Source organism: Schistocerca nitens, chromosome 3 (assembly GCF_023898315.1).
Source record: "Schistocerca nitens isolate TAMUIC-IGC-003100 chromosome 3, iqSchNite1.1, whole genome shotgun sequence".
NCBI classification, from domain to species: Eukaryota; Metazoa; Arthropoda; class Insecta; order Orthoptera; family Acrididae; genus Schistocerca; species Schistocerca nitens.
In genome coordinates, this window is record NC_064616.1 from 735,223,387 (window position 1) to 735,244,895 (window position 21,509).

At 38.6% G+C, this 21,509-nt stretch overlaps 1 protein-coding gene across 1 annotated transcript; it reads left to right on the forward strand.

Moving 5' to 3' along the window:
- The first annotated feature begins 4,404 nt into the window (after positions 1-4,404).
- Positions 4,405-5,952, forward strand: LOC126249411 (uncharacterized). Its single transcript, XM_049951066.1, has one exon. It carries the CDS (start codon positions 4,405-4,407, stop codon positions 5,950-5,952), a length of 1,548 nt encoding a protein of 515 aa, XP_049807023.1.
- The last annotated feature ends 15,557 nt before the right edge of the window (positions 5,953-21,509 follow it).

Genomic DNA, 21,509 nt, shown 5'->3' on the forward strand with positions numbered 1-21,509 from the left:
ATTCTAACTATAAAATCTCCTGAGGGCAAAGACAGCAAGTCCGTCTGTACCAATAAAAGCTGATACTAAGCGACCGTCAAAAACGGGCGCTCAAAACGGAAGACCTCATTCTCTCCACCGCTGGATTCCCGGCAAAGCTTGGCTCCTCCCCCTCGTAACTGCAGAAGGCGAATCATATTCTCGAAACCACGGAATATTCTCCCTTCCTATAGATCCTTCCGAACGCCGACCAACCATATTTTATGAAGATGGTATCTGTTCTTTCGGACATGTGTTGATATACATCAACGGGGACAGTTGAACATGTGTGCCCTACCCGGGACTCGTACCCGGGATCTCCTGCTTACATGGCAGACGCTCTATACATCTGAGCCACTGAGGGCACGAAAGATAGTGCGACTATAGGGATTTATCCTTTGCACGCTCCTTGTGAGACCCGCATTCCCGACTCAATGTCCACACACTACATTCGTAGTGTCCCTGCCCATTACACTCATTACTCGCGGCAGACAATCTTACCTAGTCAGCTTAGGGTCTTGATTTAATCATCGTTTCATTCTAGAGAGCTGCACGGTCACTGATGATATCTGTTCTTTCGAACATGTCCGAGAGAACAGATACCATCTTCATATGGTTAAGGCTAAAAACCATTGACCTTCTTCTTCTGTGCTGGATGTACACGCATTGCCGAACTCTTACGGGACTCGGCAAGATTGTCTGCTGCGAGTAATGAATGTAATGGGCAGGGGCACTACGAATGTAGTGTGTGGACATTAAGTCGGGAATGTGGGTCTCACGGGGAGCGTGCAAAGGATAAATCCCTGCAGTCGCACTGTGCCCTCGGTGGCTCAGATGGCTAGAGCGTCTGCCATGTAAGCAGGAGATCCCGGGTTCGATTCCCGGGCGGGGCGCACATTTTCAACTGTCCCCATTGATGTACATCAACACCTGTCCTCAGCTTAGAGTCTTGATTTAATTATCATTTCAACTATATTTTAGTCCTTTGTCGTCCAGCGTGGAAAGTTTGCGAGGAAATACCTATCTCCGTTAATTAGGAATTCATACAATGGCACGCTTCTCAGAGTAAAAATCCTCGGAAATAACCCAGCCTGCGTGTTTTCCGAAGTAACGATTCCTTGTTCCTCTCTGCTGCGTCCAAGATTTTCAGAGTTTGCGGTTATCCTTCCGGTCTAGCTACAATACCGGCCAGCTGCCACTGCATTGTGCTTCAGCACTCAGGTGCCCTGACCGACTTGCGTCTCGCGACCCGCTGGTCGCGATGCTGATTGGCTGACAGTTAAATTCATGACGTCATATACAGTAGCCAATCGGAAGCATAGGTGACATCTGAGCGAATGCAACATCTTTGCTACACAGTACACACATTCTCGTATTCACAGTTGATGAGCGAATATCCTTGCACCTTGTGAGAGTGAGTTATTTCGTTGGAATGGCTGGTTCTGTTACTTGTTATGTATGTGATAGAGAATATTCAGCAAGGAAGCATTTGAATGCTCATTTGAGAAATGTGCATAAAATTCAGCCAGGTGAAGAAGGTACGATAAAGTGCTCAAAAAGTGACTGTAGCTTTAAATGCAATTTCTTGGCTAAGTTGCGCCTACACGTCGAGCAGGAGCACATGGTTGAGATGGTAAAAGAAATTAGTGAATTTCAAACGAAGGACGGTAAGTAAAGTGTACACTGCCTACTTAAATTAATATCGTCCATTATTATTACATACTTGCCTGACCCGTGGCCATTAGATCTTGTTTTTGTTGGTCAATAGAACATGTGCTTATTTGAAAGCGTGAAAAGACGCATTTCACATTAGCTGTAAACTTACTGTCTGCTACATTAAGTATAAGTTAAATTATTGCAAATTTAAATGATTAAAATCACACCAGTAACTCGTGAGAGTATCTTAACAGTGCACTTTTTGTTTTTTTTTTACTCCTGCTGTGTACTTAGCACTTTTGAATCTGAATGCAATTGTCTTTCATCGATGCTTTTGTTTTAGACTTTATGAAGTGGAAGTCTGAGGAGGAGAGAAAAACAAAAAGTAGTTTTGTCTCTAGTTATGGCACTAAGCGTTTAAAGGATGGCACTGCAAAAACCACCTTTGTATGCCACAGAAGTGGCACATTTTCTTCGAAGTCAGGTGGCAAAAGATTGTGTAAGTCCCAGGGCACTTGCAAGATGGGAAACCATTGCGTTGCTGCCATAGAGCTTCACGAAGAAGAAAGCGGAATCTGTAGTGTCATTTACTACAGAACACATTTCGGCCACGACCAGAACATTGCTTTTCTGCATCTCAGTGGTTCTGATAGAGAAGCCATCGCTGGTGAGTATTACCTTAATTGTCGAATTTTGCTGGCCTTTCCGTGATCCCCAAGTAAATATGGCGTGAAAATTTCAGAATCCATTGTCAGGCTTGCTTTTAGTTATATGTAGTTGACTTTTATTTTTACTGCTGAGAAATTAATATTGTTATGGATATGTGATCTGGAGTAAAAGGTGTGAATATATCGATTTGCAGTTCTTATGAATACAGTTTGTGATGGTAGCATGAAAGCAGTTGTAGAAGAAGAGATGTTGTGATCCGTATTGACCACAATATTGGTGACTGTAATGCCATGTACTTAGGTGTGTGTGTGTGTGTGTGTGTGTGTGTGTGTGTGTGTGTAATGCATTACAGTAATGCAATTGTGGAAATAAGTTCTGAAATACTTATGTGTTGCCCTGTGTTATTGCTTGCGTCATAGTAATCTATTTAAGAATAGATCATTAATGCATCTGGGTAGACTAAAGGCAGTACATTTATTGTTTCTTCTCCAGCATGTTAAACATGGTGGATGAGGGCATTTGCAACTACAATAATGGATTTGAGACTAGACAAAAACACCAGTTAAAATTCTCTGACATGTACTTGTAGACCTCGTAACCATTTGAAAATAGCCTTGGTAGCTGATACTGGGCAATATCACATTGCAACAGGTGCTTTTATCAGGCCTGTTTATTCTCCCATCCCCAGTGTGTTAATAGCCTCTTCAGTACTGTTGGAAGGGTACACTGAATATACTGTTAAGCCATTTGTTAAACTATCTAGTTTATAAGTACTTAGCAACTGTTATATTGCATGAATTTATTTTATTGTGGGTGGTTAACTACAGTGTCCTTTCTGAATAGTGTTTTCATGTACATACTCAGAATTGGCCTCTTTGTAGTTGGAGTAAATATGGTGTGAAAGCTTCAGAATCCATTGTCAGGCTTACTGGTAGTTATATGTAGTTGACTTTTATTATTTTTGCAGTGAAGGAGCATTGTTTTTTTACTGCTGAGAAATTAATATTGTTATGGATATGTGATCTGGAGTAAAAGGTGTGAATATATCGATTGGCAGTTCATATGAATACAATTTGTGATATTAGCTTGAAAGCAGTTGTAAAAGACCAGATGTTGTGATCCATATTGACCACAATATTGGTGACTGTAATGCCATGTACTTAGGTGTGTGTGAGAGCAGGTGTAATGCATTACAGTAATACAAGTGTGGAAATAAGTTCTGAAATACTTATGTGTTGCCCTGTGTTATTGCTTGCGTCATAGTAATCTATTTAAGAATAGATCATTAATGCATCTAATAGACTAAAGGCAGTACATTTATTGTTTCTTGTCCAGCATGTTAAACATGGTGGATCAGGGCATTTGAAACTACAATAATGGATTTGAGACTAGACAAAAACACCAGTTACAATTCTCTGACATGTACTTGTAGACCTCGTAACCATTTGAAAATAGCCTTGGTAGCTGAAACTGGGCAATATCACATTGCAACAGGTGCTTTAATCAGGCCTGTTTATTCTCCCATCCCCAGTGTTTTAATAGCATCTTCAGTACTGTTGGAAGGGTACACTGAATATACTGTTAAGCCTAATGCAATTTTGTCATATGATGACATGTTGGAGACCATGGCTGTTTTTGAAGACAAATGTTGGTGTTAGGACAGCAACCAGCCAAAATTTATGGCTGGTTGCTGTCCTAACACCATCAACATTTACTGTTAAGCCATTTATTAAACTACCTAGTTTATAAGTACTTAGCAACTGTTATATTGCATGAATTTATTTTATTGGGGGTGGTTAACTACAGTGTCCTTTCTGAATAGTGTTTTCATGTACATACTCAGAATTGGCCTCTTTGTAGTTGGAGTAATTTTAAAATGTTGCAGGTAAAATTGCTGAGGGGGTCACTTTCCAGAGAATTCTGGATGATGTGCGGGACTCAGTTCATTCCAGCGGAGTGGAGAGGCTGCATCTCCTGACTCGACATGACCTTCATAACATTAAGAGAGACTTCGCCATTGGTGGTGATCAACAGCATAACATTGATGAAGTCAGTGTTGGTATGTGGTTGGAGAAAATGAAAGACTGTGTTCTCCTCTATAAGAAAGAAGGCGAGGCCAGGGAAGATTTTGATAGGACTGACTCGGTGATAGTGTTAATGACTGACTACCAGAAGCAGTTATTACAGAGATTTGGACAAAATATTGTATGTGTAGACTCCACACATTGTACAAATGTTTACAAACTGTTGGTGACCACATTGTTAGTGGTAGACGATTTTGGTTCAGGTATGCCTGTAGCATTCTGTGTTTCAAATCGGGAGACTACTTCCATAATGACTCATTTCTTTAGTGCTGTGAAAGAGAGAGCTGGCATCATAAAAACGTCTGTATTCATGTCCGACGACACTAATACTTTCCGTAGTGCATGGTCACGAGTCATGGGACCTGCAGAAAATAATCTACTGTGTGCTTGGCACATAGACCGCAGCTGGCGGAATAATTTGAAGAAAGTCCATGGCAATGAAGAAAAGAAAGCACTTGTGTACAAAGCTCTTCGTACATTGCTTGAAGAAGCGGACATAGACAATTTTAATGAGCTGCTGGAATCGTTCGTCGGGCAGCTTCAAGCAGATGAAGGTACAAGAGACTTTGGTGTGTATTTCTCTTCAAATTACTTATTCCGGCCTCAGCAGTGGGCATACTGTCACCGTCGCAATCTGGGTATAAATACAGATATGCACCTTGAAGCAATGCATAGAGTTTTAAAATATTGTTATTTAGAGGGAAAAACAAACAGTAGACTTGACAGACTACTTGTTGTGTTGATGAAATTGGTGCGTGACAAACTGTGTGCTCGAATGGTTAAATTGTATAAGGGTGGCCATTCATATAGAATAAATCTTATTGAGGCTCGTCATAAAGCTTCATGTAGTATTAAGGAGAATGACATTACAGTCAATACTGATGGTACAAAGTTTCATGTGAAATCCCAAACACATTGTGGTGTAACACATACTGTGATTTTAAATAACATTGAATGTAAATTGGAGTGCAAGTTGAAGTGCTCCAAATGTAATATATGTATACATGCTTTCAGTTGTTTTTGTGCGGACAGTTTAATTCATTTGAACATATGCAAGCACATTCATGCAGTGTCAATGACGTATGCATTACATTCAAGTGCCACATTTACACCAAGTGAAGCAACGGTGACAGAAGAGGCTTCTGCCATTTTGTGTTCACTGCAAACAAATACTGATGATCATGAGAACACATCTCTGGCCCTAGAACTAGTGTCCACATATCAAATTTTGATTAACCGTGTCGGTTCAGGTAGTGTGTCCACAGAAATCCTGAAGTCACTACAGAAGGATGCAGCTCATTCGCTGTCACTTTTTAAATCAGACTGCAGGGAAGCTTCACGACCCCCCAGCAACGAGAAGGTAAAAGTGCAACGAAGACATGGTAAATGTAACAAACAGCCAAAGGGCAGTTTGAAGAAACCAACTCTTGCTGAAAAAGAAAATATTGTTTCAGCACTGAGGCAGCCTGAAAGTGAAATACTAAATGTTCACGTAGATTCTGACCATAATTACTGTCGGTACTAAGTTTTAGCTGTGTATGTGCTTCTGTACATTCCATGGTTTGTAGGCCTACTGGGGAAACTCGCCATGTAAAACAAAGAGTAACGCATTGTGCTTGGTACCCCTGTTGGTGATGTGGAAACCCAAGTGATATTAATAAAGAAAATAAAAACGTTTGCAGTGTTCTTTTTCAATTGATACCTTTATCCTTTTATTTGCATGTGCAATTAAAACCCTTATTTGAAATACTACTTGATTACATTAAAATGAATTGCTGTGTAACTAGAGTAGAAAATTGACGTCTGCAGAGCTTGTGTGGCATGAATTTGAAGCCCCTTATCAATGATGTACTAAAGTCTGTTGTAACAATACATTGCATAAAAATTAAAAAGATATTTTTCACTTCTGAATCACATTTCAATTTGGTTCATTACTAAGAGTTAAACAGAATAAAATTCAGTGCACTTAAGCTAAGTATCTGATGCTCCCTTATATTTATTTAAAGGCTCTGAATGTAGCAACTTCCTGAAAATTTTTGTATGTGCATTCATACAGTAATTGACCAAGGAAATTGGTGGTAAAGAATTTCACACAGTGTTCAGTCTGAGGAAACAAGGTGCAATTACTGAGCAGGGTGGTGCGGTTAGTATGATTTACAGAATACTGAGAATTGTAAAGACAATTGGGACACTATTTTCTTTACTAAAATTAATCATTTCCTTTTCAGTATCATTCCAAGCTGCTTTAGAATTATTTTTAGTTTGTAGTCTCATGTGCTTTACATGTAGCAATTATATTTTTAGATTTATATACCTTTACTTGTCTTCAGTACCTTTTGAGATTCATCTTTCAGAATAGGAGTTTTTATGTAGATTGATACTGTGCAATGCTTGGTTGGCAGAATTTACCAACCAGTAGATAGCAAAGAGGAAAACTTTAAACTATTTTGGTGTCATTCGCCCAATTTTTATTGGTACAGAAGATGCTGTAACTGATTCTTTCTAGTCAGTACAGCAGTTGTTATAAGTTGGCCTTTAAGAGACTTTACATTAATGTAGAGAAAAATTTCATCATTACTGCATGAAGGTAATCCTATTTTCACAGATATTAATTCTGCACTTTCTTTTACTGAATATTCTTTACAAGTTGCCAGTGGCTTTTTTTAATAGACAATGTGTCTGAGCTGCAGTAACTGTACTTACAGTAAAGATGTTTCACTGATGAGAACACCTCATTCCTGTTATTGCAGTTATAGAACATTTTTCAGAGTGAAAGTGGAATTTGCTATGCTGGTCACTTTCTTCCTTTTTTTAGCTACACATATTTCTCAACATATGTTTCAAATGTAAGAATTTTACTTCAAAATGGACACTACGTTGCTAGGATATTGAGAGCAATAGAAGTAATTGATTCTTAGACACCAGAGATTGTGTGAAAGTGGACTGGAAGAAAATGTAATCAAGATGTACAACATTCTTCTATTTGTAAGGTATGTGACCATTCAGACTTTCCATGGAAATGCTTTAATTGCTAAAAACTTTATGGGTTTTGAGCCATCAGATAATTGTGGCAAATTTACAATAAAGACAAATTATGAAAGCTAATACATAATAATTATGAGGCAAAAGTAACATCAGGAATGAAAATACATACTGGGTACAAGTACCTACAACATGCTTAGGCAGGTTCATATGAGTTAGCAATACAAGAAAAACACACCGTCTCGTACGCAATTGCCGGTAGGCAACATTTGGAACAGAAGATATTATCTGGGAGCTTCATGTCGGACTGAAGACAGCAGACTTGAGGATTGTATTGTTTTTAACTTGCACCAGATGGCATTGATGTCAAAGATTGAGACAAACCAAGACATAGCTTTTATAATACACAAAACAATGTAAATATTCCAGCCACATTTTTGGATACAAGAGACTTGCAATGTTTCAGTGGACAGGGACATAAGGGAGGCAGAGTTGCTATATATTTAAACAGAAAGGTAAAGGATACCACTTTGTGGACAGACAGGAACATACAGAAATTGTCTTGAAGCAGTGGCTATACAGAGAAAGGAAGAAGAGCTTAATACTAGGGCAGTACTGATCTCCAAGTTGTCAGGTAAGACATTTTCTCAAGTAACTGCATGTACTACTAGAAAAGGATACCAGAGAATTCCCTTAAATAATAGTAGTAGGTGATAGTATAAAAAAACTGGAAGACAGTTCTCATTCAAGAGACTTATATGATCTAATCAGCCCAAATAGTCAAAGTTCTGCACATGTTCAAAATTGAAACCGTCTGCTAATAATCTATCCAAGTTATTATTTTCCTTCCTGGTGAAATTCATGTACTTAGTCTTGATTTCATTTACAGAAAGGCCTCTAGGTCCTGTCGCTTCTTTCATCTCACATATTGTCCTCTCTAGTGATACCTTTCTTCTACTAATAATTGTTAGATCATTGGCATAAGCACATATCTGAGTCGACTTTGTGCCTATGTAACCAGATATCTGAAGCTTCCGCGTGGCTGCTTCAAGTCAGATTGAAAAGCATTGTAGAGAGTGCATCCCCTTGTCTGACACCTTTGCTAATCCTAAACCAATTGGTCAGTTCTCCATCCACTCGCACTGCAGCCTTGGAACCAGCCAATATTGCTTGAATAAGAGAGACATACTTCAATGGTATACCAAGTAGCAGCAAATCATTTAACATTTGTGCTCCATCTAGACTATCAAAGGCCTGCTTGAAGTCTACACAGCGGTTATGAAGCTCAATGTTATACTCATATGTATTTACCTAAACACAAATATCTGGTCTGTTGTTGATCTATTAGCCTGAAATCCATACTGATACTCCCCCAAAATATCTTTTGAATATGGTACTAACCTGTTGTAGATAATACTAGAGAAGATCTGATAGGTTACATTCAGCAAGGTAATTCCACAGTAATTTGAACAGCAGGTCTTGTCTCCCTTCTTATGTATTGGTTGGATTACACCTAAGGTCCATTCTTCGGGCATTCTTTTCTGATTCCATTTCAACTTAATAAGTTTGTGGATTCGCTTATGAAGACCAGTTCCCCCATTTTTAACAGTTCTGCAATTATTTCATTGGTTCCTGGTGCTTTATAATTTTTTAAACAATGCACTACCTTCCGTACTTCCTCTAATGTTGGTTCCTCTATTTCTGGATCTACGGTATAATAGAGTGGCTGCCCATTCCTGGTAGGATTGACCTCCAAAATTCCCTCGTATTATTCTCTCCATCTATCCAAAACATCTTGTTTATCTGTCAGCAAATTTCCCTCTTTGTCCTTACAAGCTGTTATTTTTGGTCTATGTTCTCGAGTTCCTTTTTTGTAGTATTTTCTGCTTTCATTCCTTTTGTACTGCTCTTCCATCTCTTCTCTCTTCATGGCTTCCCTTTTTCTCCTCCTGCATACCCTTGCTGCCTCTATTCTCTTTTCATTATATAATGCCTGATTTGATCTAGTATTCTGCTGAAAGCATTTCGGCCTTACTTCCTTTTTCTGTTCCACTGCCTGTCTACTGACATTGTTTTTCGTGGAAGCTATGGTTCGCATAGTTAAAAATGGACCGTTGGTTAAAAAGTGGTTCATTAAAACGAGAAAAGTCTACAGATGAAGAGGAAGATAATGCATCTGATGTTCAAGCAAGTAAGTGAGTGACTCTCGAACCGAAGTTGTCAGTGTCCATTGAATCTAAATTGTCGGCGTCCCTTGAACCTAACGCTTCCAAGATCAGTGTTAAGCTTACTGGAAAAATTACAAAATATAACTCTGATTACTGGGAAATCGGTTTTACTTTCACTTGACCTCACCCTAAACCTCAATGTGTAATTTGCTATGAAAGCCTTTCGAATGAATGTATGAAACCAGCAAATCTCTGGTGCCATCTTGAAACAAAGCACGTAGAGTACAAAAGTAAGTCATTAGATTTTTTTCAAAAATAAATTAAGAGAGTTGAAAATATCTCGTAAAACAATTACCAAACACTGTGGTGCAAATATAAATGAAAATGCAACCCTTGCGTCTTACGAGGTGGCTCAGCTTGTTGCTAAATGTGGGAAAAACCACACAATTGCTGAGGAACTTATACTGCCATCAGCAATAATACTTTGCAAGAGAATGTTAGGTGATGCAGCTGCTAAGATAACAGGAACTGTCCCACTCTCAAATAATACTGTTCAAAGACAAATTACTGATATGGCAGTTAACGTGGAAGAAACATTGCTGGCTAGACTTTGTATGAGTGACATGTATGCTCTACATTTGTATGAAAGCACAGACATATTGAAAAAAGCCATAATGTTGGTTTTCGCATGATTCTTATGGGAGGGCCACGTTTTTGAAGATTTTCTTTTTTCATGCGGACTACTGCATACAACAGCAGGCAATATTTTTACTGCATTAAATAATTATCTCAATGAACATGATGACACCTAGCTCATATCAAAGCAGTAGCCCCTGAGGTGAAATGGACTTACTGTTGTATCCATCGTGAAGGCTTAGTAGCCAAAAGATTGTCTGAACCTTTGCAAAAGATACTTAACGAAGTAGTTCAAATCATCAACTACATTAAAACTCGACATCTGCAATCCAAGGAAAAATGTAGACATGTTCAAAGTTGAGGATAAGATTAGTGCTATGGTCAAAAAGCATCAGATCTGGGCGTCAAGGATAGAAAACGAGTCACTAACTAACTTTTCTACTTTAAAACAATTCTTGGAGTCATCAGAGGAGAGTTTGCCTGACCAGATCAAGATCAATGTAGTCGAGCATCTACGCAGCCTAGCCACCATTTTTAGAGAATATTTCCCTGAACCTGACCCTGACGACAGATGGATTCAAAATCCCTTCAGCTGTGAAGAAATAGACAAAATCCAAGGCCTCACTGAAGAAGAGCAACATCAACTTGTGGATCTGTCCAGCTGTGGTATGATGATAAACATTTTCATTGGTGATAAAATTACAGACTTCTGGGCAACAGCACGCAAGGACTACAAGAAACTTGGAGATAAGGCAATGAAAAAGATCCTTCCATTTGCCACCACATATTGGTGTGAGCAAGCATTTTCTTCCATGTGGTTCATGAAAAACAAAATATAGGAATCGGCTCGACGTGCGGTCGGATTTCAGAGTGAAAGTTTCAAGTTTGGAACCTAATATTTCAGAAATAATGGACTCAGAGGTCAGATTGAACTCACCTCATTAAGAACTGAAAATTAAAACTAATTGTATACTGATGGAGTACTCTGTTGTAACTGTATTTTTTCAAATAAATAATACCTTGTATGAAATTAGTGTTTTCTTATTTTTCACACACGTCTACTCAATGCAATCTCAAGTGTAGTACACTTGAAAGACCAATACACTCAGTTTAAATTTTTTCCTGTCATTTTCAGTTCATACTCAATTTTTTTAAGGACTTTGTTATGCTAAACACCCAGATTTGAAGGCAAAGATTTTGAGCAATAATCAAAAATTTAACAATAACGATGATGGCTAAATTGAAAAAGTTTTAAGCTCAATATTTTTTCAATAATGAATATGTCAATGTTTTTTCTAAGTACCAAAAATAGAAAACTTATAAAAAGACTCTTAATTTGGCTTTCTAGGTACTTGATACTGTGATATGACAAGGTACCAATCATGTTCGATGAGGGGGTCCTTGAGAAAATTTTGTTGGGAAGCCCTGCTCTACACAATCAAAAGCTCTGCTCAGGTCACAAAACATAGCTGGAGCATAGTCCCAAGCCTCGAACACAACTAGGACAAATTTTACTTGTGAATTCATTGAGTCAGTTGTACATTTACCTTCCCTGAACCCAAACTATTTATCATTGATTTGTCCAAATAAACACTAACTTTTTTATACATTATTGTTTAAAAATTTTAGAAAAAAAAGGAGTTATGGATATGAGCCTATAGCTAGTGGGACAGTTCTTTTCAACTTTTTTATATATGGTCACAACTCTAGAAATTTTTAGTTTCTCATTGAACTTATTTTCATCTAGAGATTTATTTACACAATAAGTTAAAGGATAAATTACACAGTCAATAGCATCTTTAAACAAATTACATGACAAATCATAGTAATCAACACTAGCTGAAGGTTTGAAATTTTTACATATTTTCAGGATCGTACTTGGACACACTCCTGTGAAAGTGCTTTGGAAGGGCTTTTCAAAGCAGTTGTCGCTGACACTAACTGCACTTTCGGGAGGTCGTTTATTAACTACTAATTTCTTCAAGAAAACTAGCGTTCTATGGGTTGGAGCTTGGAATGTCAAATTGGCAGGTAGGTTAGAAAATTTAAAAAGGGAAATGGTCAGGTTAAAGCTAGATATAGTGGAATTAGTGAGGTTCCGTAGCAGCGGGAACAAGACTTCTGGTCAGGTGAACACAGCATTATAAATAGAAAATCAAGCAGGAGTAATGCAAGAGTAGGTTTAACAATGAATAAAAAACAGGAGCACGGATAAGCTACTACGAATAGCATAGTGAACGCATTATTGTAGCCAAGGTAGACATGAAGCCCAGGCCTACCACAGTATTACAAGTTTATATGCCAACTAGCTCCACAGATGACGAAGAGATTGAAGAAATGTATGTTGTTAAAAAAATTATTCACATAGTGAAGGGAGCTGAAAATTTTATAGTCATGGGGGACTGGAATTTGATAGTAGGAAAATAAAGAGAAAGAAAAGTAGTAGGTAAATATGGAATGGGGGTAAGGGATGAGAGAGGAAGCTGCCCGGTAGAATTATGCATGGAGCATAGCTTAATCATAGCTAACAATTGGTTTAAGAATCATGAAAGAAGGTTGTATATGTGGGAGAGGCGTCAAGACACTGGAAGATTTCAGATATGTTATACAGTGGTAAGACAAAGATTTAGGAGTCAGGTTTTACATTGTAAGACATTTACAGGGACAAATGTGGACTCTGACCACAACTTCTTGGTCATGAACTGTAGATTAAAACTGAAGAAACTGCAAAAAGGTGGGAATGTAAGGAGGTGGGACCTGGATAAACTGAAACAACCTGAGGTTGTAGAGAGTTTCCGAGAAAGCATTAGGGAACAATTGACAAGAATGGGTGAAAGAAATATGGTAGAAGAAGAATGGGTGGGTTTGAGAGATGAAATACTGAAGGCAGCAGAGGATCAAGTAGGTAAAAAAACAAGGGCTAGTAGAAATCCTTGGGTAACAGAAAAGATACTGAATTTAATTGATGAAAGGAGAAAATATAAAAATGCGGTAAATGAAGCAGGAATACAAACGTCTCAAAAATGAGATTGACAGGAAGTGTAAAATGGCTACACATAGATGGCTAGAGGACAAATGTAAGGATGTAGAGGCTTATATCACCAGGGATAAGACAGATACTGCCTACAGGAAAATTAGAGAGACCTTTGGATAAAAGAGAACGACCTGTATGATTATCAAGTGCTCAGATAGAAAACCAGAGATAAGCAAAGAAGGGAAAGCAGAAAGGTGGAAGGGGCATATAGAGGGTCTATACTAGGGTGATGTACTTGTGGGCAATATTATGGAAATGGAAGAGGATATAGATGAAAATGAAAGGGAGATATGATACTGTGTGAAGAATTTGACACAGCAGTGAAAGGCCCAGAAGTAGACAACATTCCATTAGGACTACTGGTAGCCTAGGAAGAGACAGCCAGGACAAAACTCTACCATCTGGTGAGCAAGATGTATGAGACAGACGAAATACCCTCAGATTTCAGGAAGAATATAGAAATTCCAATCCCAAAGAAAGCAGGTGTTGACACGTGTGACAATTACTGAACTAACAGTTTAATAAGTCATGGCTGTAAAATACTCACACGAAATATTTACAGATGAATGGAAAAACTGGAAGAACCCAACCTTGGGGGAGATCAGTTTGGATTCCGTAGAAATGAAGGAACACATGAGGCAATACAAAGCATACGACTTAGAAGTTAGATTAAGGAAAGGTAAACTATGTTTCTAGCATTGGTAGACTTAGAGAAAGCATTTGACAATGTTGAGTGGAATACTCTCATTCAAATTCTGAAGGTGGCAGGGGTAAAATACAGGGAGCAAAAGGCTATTTACAATTTGTACAGAAACCAGATGGTAGTTATAAGAGTCGAGGGACATGAAAGGGAAGCAGTGGTTGGGAAGGGAGTGAGACAGGGTTGTAGCCTATCCCCGACGTTATTCAATCTGTATATTGAGCAAGCAGTAAAGGAAACAAAAGGAAAATTCGGAGTAGGTATTAAAATCTATGGAGAAGAAATAAAAACTTCGACATATGCCGATGACATTACAATTCTATCAGAGACAGCAAAGGACTTGGAAGAGCTATTGAACTGAATGGACAGTGTCTTGAATGGAGGATATAAGATGAACATCTACAATAGCAAAATGAGGATAATGGAATGTAGTCGAATTAAATCAGGTGATGCTGAGGGAATTGGATTAGGAAATAGACACTTCAAGTAGTAGATGAGTTTTGCTATTTGGGGAGCAAAATAAATGATGATGGTTGAAGTAGATAGAATATAAAATGTAGACTGGCTATAGCAAGGAAAACGTTTCTGAAGAAGAGAAATTTGTTAACATTGAGTATAGGTTTAAGTGTCATGAAGTCTTTCCTGAAAGTATTTGTATGGAGTGCAGTCATGTATGGATGTGAAACATGGACGATAAATAGTTTAGACAAGATGAGAATACAAAGTTTCAAAAAGTGGTGCTACAGAAGAATGCTGAAGATTAGTTGCATAGATCATGTAACTAATCAGGAGGTACTGAATAAAATTAGGGGAAAGAGGAATTTGTGGCACAACTTGACTGGAAGAATGGATCGGTTTGTAGAACATGTTCTGAGGCATCAAGGGATCACCAATTTCGTATTGGAGGACAGCGTGGAGGGTAAAAATCATAGAGAGAGACCAAGGCATGAATACACTGAGCAGATTCAGAAGGATGTAGGTTGCTGTAGTTACTTGGAGATGATGAAGTTTGCACAGGATAGAGTATCAGGAAGAGCTGCATCAAACCAGTCTCTGGACTGAAGACCACAACAACAATTTCTTCAATGGATTGGATACAAAATTTCTTACATTTGTCTGGGGTTATGGCAATATCATCTTTTTGGTTAGGGTAGACAATAGAGTTAATTTCACTTCCGACTTCTTTGCATTTTTTTCTGTTATTATTTTATTTATTTATTTATTTTTTTACTTTTCAATGTTTAGTATATCATGTAGTTTCTTTGCTTCATTGATTGCCTGCTTATGCTTACACTTAGCTCTACCATACAATTCTTTATACACTTCTGATTTACCAGTTTAGTACAGTCCAGAATATAGCATAACAGTAACATGGTTATAGGAAATCCATGGATAAACATTGAGAAACTTTCTATTCATCTCTAAGCTACTGCAAAAAATATTGCATGCTGTAAGAAAAGCAAAAATATAATGAGAAAGAAATGGATCACACCAGTCATTCCATGGGGAGGAGGGGACCTGAAACATCCATATGAGAGGCACAAAAAATATTAAAAATCAAACCAGTAATGAAGACTGCACGAACAGAGAGAGAGAGAGATTACCACTAAAAGAAATAAAGACAATGTTCTTCAAGAAATCAATTACCCACTTAATATGGCAAAGACTGTCTGGGCTTTGATTAGCACAGACAGAAAAGAAATACGTGCCAACAATAATGAAAACATAATACCTAAAAAAATGAAGGAAATGTGGTAGACAATCTCATATGACAAAATCCCACAAAACAAAACAAAAAGAATAATATATTTCTTTAAGCATTGTAAATGTAACAGAGTGTTTATTTCTGTTTCTCACAAGTGATCTGTAAATATAAAAAATAATCTGCAAAATGAAAATAAAGAAAAAAATGCTATAGGGCCCGATGCCATATGTACAAGAGCAGTTAATTATTGTTCAGAGTTTCCAGTGGAGCCACTGACGTTTCTCATAAACAAGTGTAGGGAAGAATCCCTGAGCCTCAAAGCCAACACAGTATTGGGTCAACTGCTTTTCATTCTCTATATAAACGATATGAGTACACTAAAGGGTCCAAATGTCATTATATATGCTGATGACATGGGTCAATGGAGGTGGCCAATCCCACCCGTCAGCTTTGGCCCATGACGTAAAGGTGTTGTGGTGTGTGACGTATTATGGTGCAGAGTTTAGTTTATGAGTGTGATTTGTTTGTAGATGCTGTCTTGTTGCGGTTGGCGGTGTGTGTATGATCCGCATGTCATGTGGTGTACACTGGGTTCATTTGGGACTCGGTGCTAGAAGTGTGCTTTTATCAGTCGTGACTTCTATAGAAGAACGAAAATTGATTTCAGTGAGTTAAGAATTAAGTTTCTGTTGTGTTAATGATTATTTGTGGCTTCTATTGTTAGGTATGGATATGACTTCTAGGTTTAATAGTGTGCGTCTGCGGCCTAAAATGGGGGACGACATATTGTCCTTTATTAAGATTCTGCAACTTTTTGGGCTTGTGGTGGAGATAGTGAAATGTGGCGTATGCAAGCTGAATATGTGATTATCCAGAGTTCTGGCTTCTCGGACCAGGGACTGTTGGTGGGTTTTTGTTTTTGGGGGGAGGGTGAAGGTTGGGTGAGGAGCGTTGGTAGGTTGTAGGTGGGTTGGGAGTTGATTTTGCTTGTGGGTTTTTGTGTGTGTGTGTGTGAGTGAGAGAGAGAGAGAGAGATTGGGGTGGCTGACCTAGGGTGTAGTGCCGGAACTTTTTTGGGGTAAATAGTCATTGTTTTGGGTCTATTGTTCACGTGTTATGATGTTTGGTGGAGTTTTTATATGTTCTTCGGTTGGTGTTATTTACTGCATGTGTTGGTAATTGATGTTTTGGTATTGGCACTCGTGGTTGATTTATGTATCTTAGGGGAAGAACTCAATTCCAATTTTTTTGGTATCGTCTGTTGTATTTGAGCCATATAGGTCATGGTAAGTGTCTGATTCCAATTTGTCATCATAGCTATGTGAGTTTTAGTATCGTGAGCTGCTGTTGACTTATATAGGTCAAGGGAAGTGTCCGATTCCAATGTGTCGTCATAGCTGTTTTGGTATCGTAAGCTGCTGTTGACCTTTATAGGTCAAGGAAAGTGTGCGATTCCCGTTGTTTCATGTGTTGGTTTTGTGGTATTAATAGTTGCGGTGTGATTATAATTTTTGGAGTAGTTGGTTTTTATTTTGTGGTATCGACAATTGCAAAAACAGACATAATGTCTTTTGGGATAACAGCAATCAGTGATAAAAAAAAGTCAGTAATTAAAAAAAATTGCAATCAAGACGGATTTTAAGTAACATCGACAATTGCGGTTGAGCTATGTAGGTGAAGGGAAGCAACCGATACCTGTCGATATTGTGAGTGTACCGGAATTTGTGGTGTTTTTATGTAGTCGTTTTGTGTGGTTTGGGATCGTGGTGAGTGCCTGTATGTGTTTATATTTAGTTTGTCCCCACCCATAAACCCTCAATTTCCCGCACTGGTCTCGTTAGTTTGATTATATTTTTGGAGATAGATGTGTTTGTTGGTTTTATATCTATTTTTGTGTTTATGTAATGACGTTATAGGCGCTATATTGGAGATATTGAGAATGGCCGTTTCCACCATATTAGTGAGAGTCAAAGCAGACGAGTGGAATCGGACGCTTCTGTAATCCAGATAATACATATTTTGTAGCTAGTGATAGCACTTACAATGACATGGAGAAAAAACTTACTCTGAACATAGAAAATGCAAACCAGTATTTCAGTAGTAAGTTTGTTCATAATTGGTACACACACAATGTACATGCAGTCCCAATTCAGCAGAAATATCCATACTGAAAATATCAGCCTGAAATATGGGAACACAGACATACAACAGACAAGTAGTTATATTTAAGTATTTGGGTGTGGTGATAAAACTGGGAAAATTATGTTGATAATGTGTATCCAAAAATATGTACGATTCTTATCAGTCCTGTAACGTAAAACTCTGTTTTTCTTGCTTGTTTCAAGCTGTCATACCTGGCATCATGCAAGATGATCTAAGGAGATATAAACGTAAACGTCATTGTTGTTGGTTTATCAAACATCGTATTTGTTTGTGTTACATGTGCCTGGGGTTCATCTATTAATAACGCAGTAATCTCGCATATACAATCTGTGTTCGGAAATTATATGACAAACTGTCACGTAAAACAATAATACCGTTCTCTATCAATACAACCAACGTAATACGGCTTGGTTTTTTAAAATGTGAAGTGGTGTGAGATCTTTAATGTTAATGTTACTCAATCACAGATATTGGAGTTATGTTTCGTACAAATACACTATAAGACATTGTAATATATTCGATCTCTTTTATTAAGGGATACAGTCAGACTGGAATTATACTGTTACTAGAAACCTCGTTACTTCGTTTCGGAAAACCACTTGGCAAGTGTTTTGTTTTTAAGATCACTGAAGGTGCCAGTACGAGAATATGAATATAACGACAGCACTGCATTAATTTAATCATTTGTAGAATGTGCAACTACAATTTATCTATCAGTAATCACTCAATAATACTAGCTTCCTCATGCACAAATGAAAGACCGAATTAAAAATGGCACTATTTGGAGAGATCTTTAATACGGTGGATCATTACTTTCGTAATACGCAAAATCGCAGGCTTCAATACGGAAACACAGAATACGTCAACAACCTAGGAAACCTTGATCTTTAATACGGTGGATCATTACTTTCGTAATACGCAAAATCGCAGGCTTCAATACGGAAACACAGAATACGTCGACAACCTAGGAAACCTTGAAATTAAGATGGCGGCTGTTATTTACTTGCGTCTCGACTAGAGTCTTGCGACCCGCTGGTCGCAATGCTGCGCTTCCGATTTGCTACTGTATATGACGTCATGAATTTAACTGTCAGCCAATCAGCATCGCGACCAGCGGGTCGCGAGACGCAGGTCCCTGACCGTCCGGCTAGGGCTACTTCCTCTGTTCAGCATGACTAACGCACCTGTGCGGGCTTTTCCACCCAGGGCCTGAGTTACGCCTGCCGTTTCATTTCCACTGGCGTTCCAACCTCTACTAGTATAGGCAATCATACATTACGCCGTTTTGATAATAAAGACACTCCATCACCTTTCATGCAATAATCCTTAACAACTATTTACAAGGTGTATGTGAAAATGTCAGTCTTCTTTAAATGTTCATATATACGATGCAGAACCTATCAGATGATACCTAATTGCGGATGTAAATAACGGCAAAGTATGTAGATGAGTGCTTGTAAGGTGCTAAATTATAGCCACCTTACAAAGTAATAATCCAGTGCACGGAGCCAAGTCTAAGCGTAATCGTTGGTGACGCACACTTGAGAATTCGACCAACACAGGAACCCGTACAAGTCCTTGGACGTAGCAAAACTCGTCATCGGAGAAGCGGTCGGATCATGGCTTATGACAAGGAAGGATGAGTAGGTCATTCACGTTTTCAGGAAAAGTATTCAAGTGAATGTAAACAGCTATATACTGTGTAAGTGCCGTAATTCTGTTGTAGAATTCTGCAACACGTATTATGCTGGAGCCCAAAAAGCTCCTTTGTCGGAATCAGCACGTCCTAACGAAAATATTACCTGCCGGCCGCTGTGGCCGAGTGGTTCTAGGGGCTTCAGTCCGGAACCGCGCTGCTGCTACGGTCACAGGTTCGAATCCTGCCTATGGCATGGATGTGTGTGATGTGTGATGTCCTTAGGTTAGTTAGGTTTAAGTAGTTCTAAGTTTAGGGGACTGATGACCTCAGATGTTAAGTCCCGTAGTGCTTAGAGCCATTTGAACCATTTGGAAATATTATGAGCGTACAAAATGTCAGGCCAAATTTTGGATTGGAATGAATAGTTATATAGTAAACAGAACATTGCACTCCGTTCTTAGCGGATATAATGTACCTCCAAGAAAGTGTTTAATGATCATTGTTGTTCAATATATAAATTATACGTCGTCATAAGCATTATGAGGCAGTTCGCGACTCATGCTGTCATAGAAAGCGTAGTTACAGCTTTGAAGAACTATAGAGAAATGAAGGAGGACCTGTAGAGAATTGACAGTTGGTGCCGAGATTGATAGTTGAGCCTAAACACAAATGAATATAACGTATTGTGCAAAGACCAATTACTATAGCATTACTCCAATGTCGAACAGTCATAGGAAACAATCACAGTCATTAAATATCTAGGAATATGGGAAAGGGGCGATTGAATTTGGCGTTACCACATACAACTAATCATAGGAAACGCAGATGTCAGACTGAGATTCACAGAAAGAATACCCAGAAAAGAAAACCAGCCAACGAAGGAGCTGTTGCTGCTCACCTTGGGACCATTTAATGGTAGGATTTATAGAGGAAACAAGCAATATCCTAAGAAGAGCAGCTAGGTCTGTCACGTGTTCATTTAGTAAGCGAAAGCGTCACGGCGACGTTCATCCGGCTCAAGAGACGGACGCTACAAGATAGGCGTTGTGCATCACGGTTAGAAATTCTGTTCAGATCTCGAGAACATATGTTCCTAGATGCGCCAACCAACATATAGCTTCCTCCTATAGGAAAGCGAGGAAGAGGCAGTGGCATGCAAAGTACCACACACCGCAAGGAGGCTTACGGAGTGTATACATATCAATATATATGGAAGTGTAGATTACATGACAAAAGATTTAATTACACGCTCCTTACAGGGATTGTAAAACTTTTGGTGTGAATGCTCCGTCCCTCAAATAAATCAACTTCAGATTGCACTGGCGTCACACAAAGAAGTCAGCATAATTTCATGCTGGTTGTTGTTGTTGTGGTCTTCCGTCCTGAGACTGGTTTGATGCAGCTCTCCATGCTACTCTATCCTGTGCAAGCTGCTTCATCTCCCAGTAACTACTGCAACCTACATCCTTCTGAATCTGCTTAGTGTATTCATCTCTTGGTCTCCCCCTACGATTTTTACCCTCCACGATGCCCTCCAATACTAAATTGGTGATCCCTTGATGCCTCAGAACATGTCCTACCAACCGATCCCTTCTTCTGGTCAAATTGTGCAACAAACTTCTCTTCTCCCCACCTATTCAATACTTCCTCATTAGTTATGTGATCTACCCATCTAATCTTCAGCATTCTTCTGTAGCACCACATTTCGAAAGCTTCTATTCTCTTCTTGTCCAAACTATTTACCGTCCATGTTTCACTTCCATACATGGCTACACTCCATACAAATACTTTCAGAAACGACTTCCTGACATTTAAATCTATACTCGATGTTAACAAATTTCTCTTCTTCAGAAACGCTTTCCTTCCTATTGCCAGTCTACATTTTATATCCTCTCTACTTCGACCATCATCAGTTATTTTGCTCCCCAAATAGCAAAACTCCTTTACTACTTTAAGTGTCTCATTTCCTAATCTAATTCCCTCAGCATCACACGACTTAATTCGACTACATTCCATTGTCCTCATTTTACTTTTGTTGATGTTCATCTTATATCC

What these genes read in the sequence shown, in the direction of transcription:
- LOC126249411 (XM_049951066.1), top strand. Translation starts at nt 4,405, where the DNA reads ATGTGGTTGGAGAAAATGAAAGACTGTGTTCTCCTCTATAAGAAAGAA.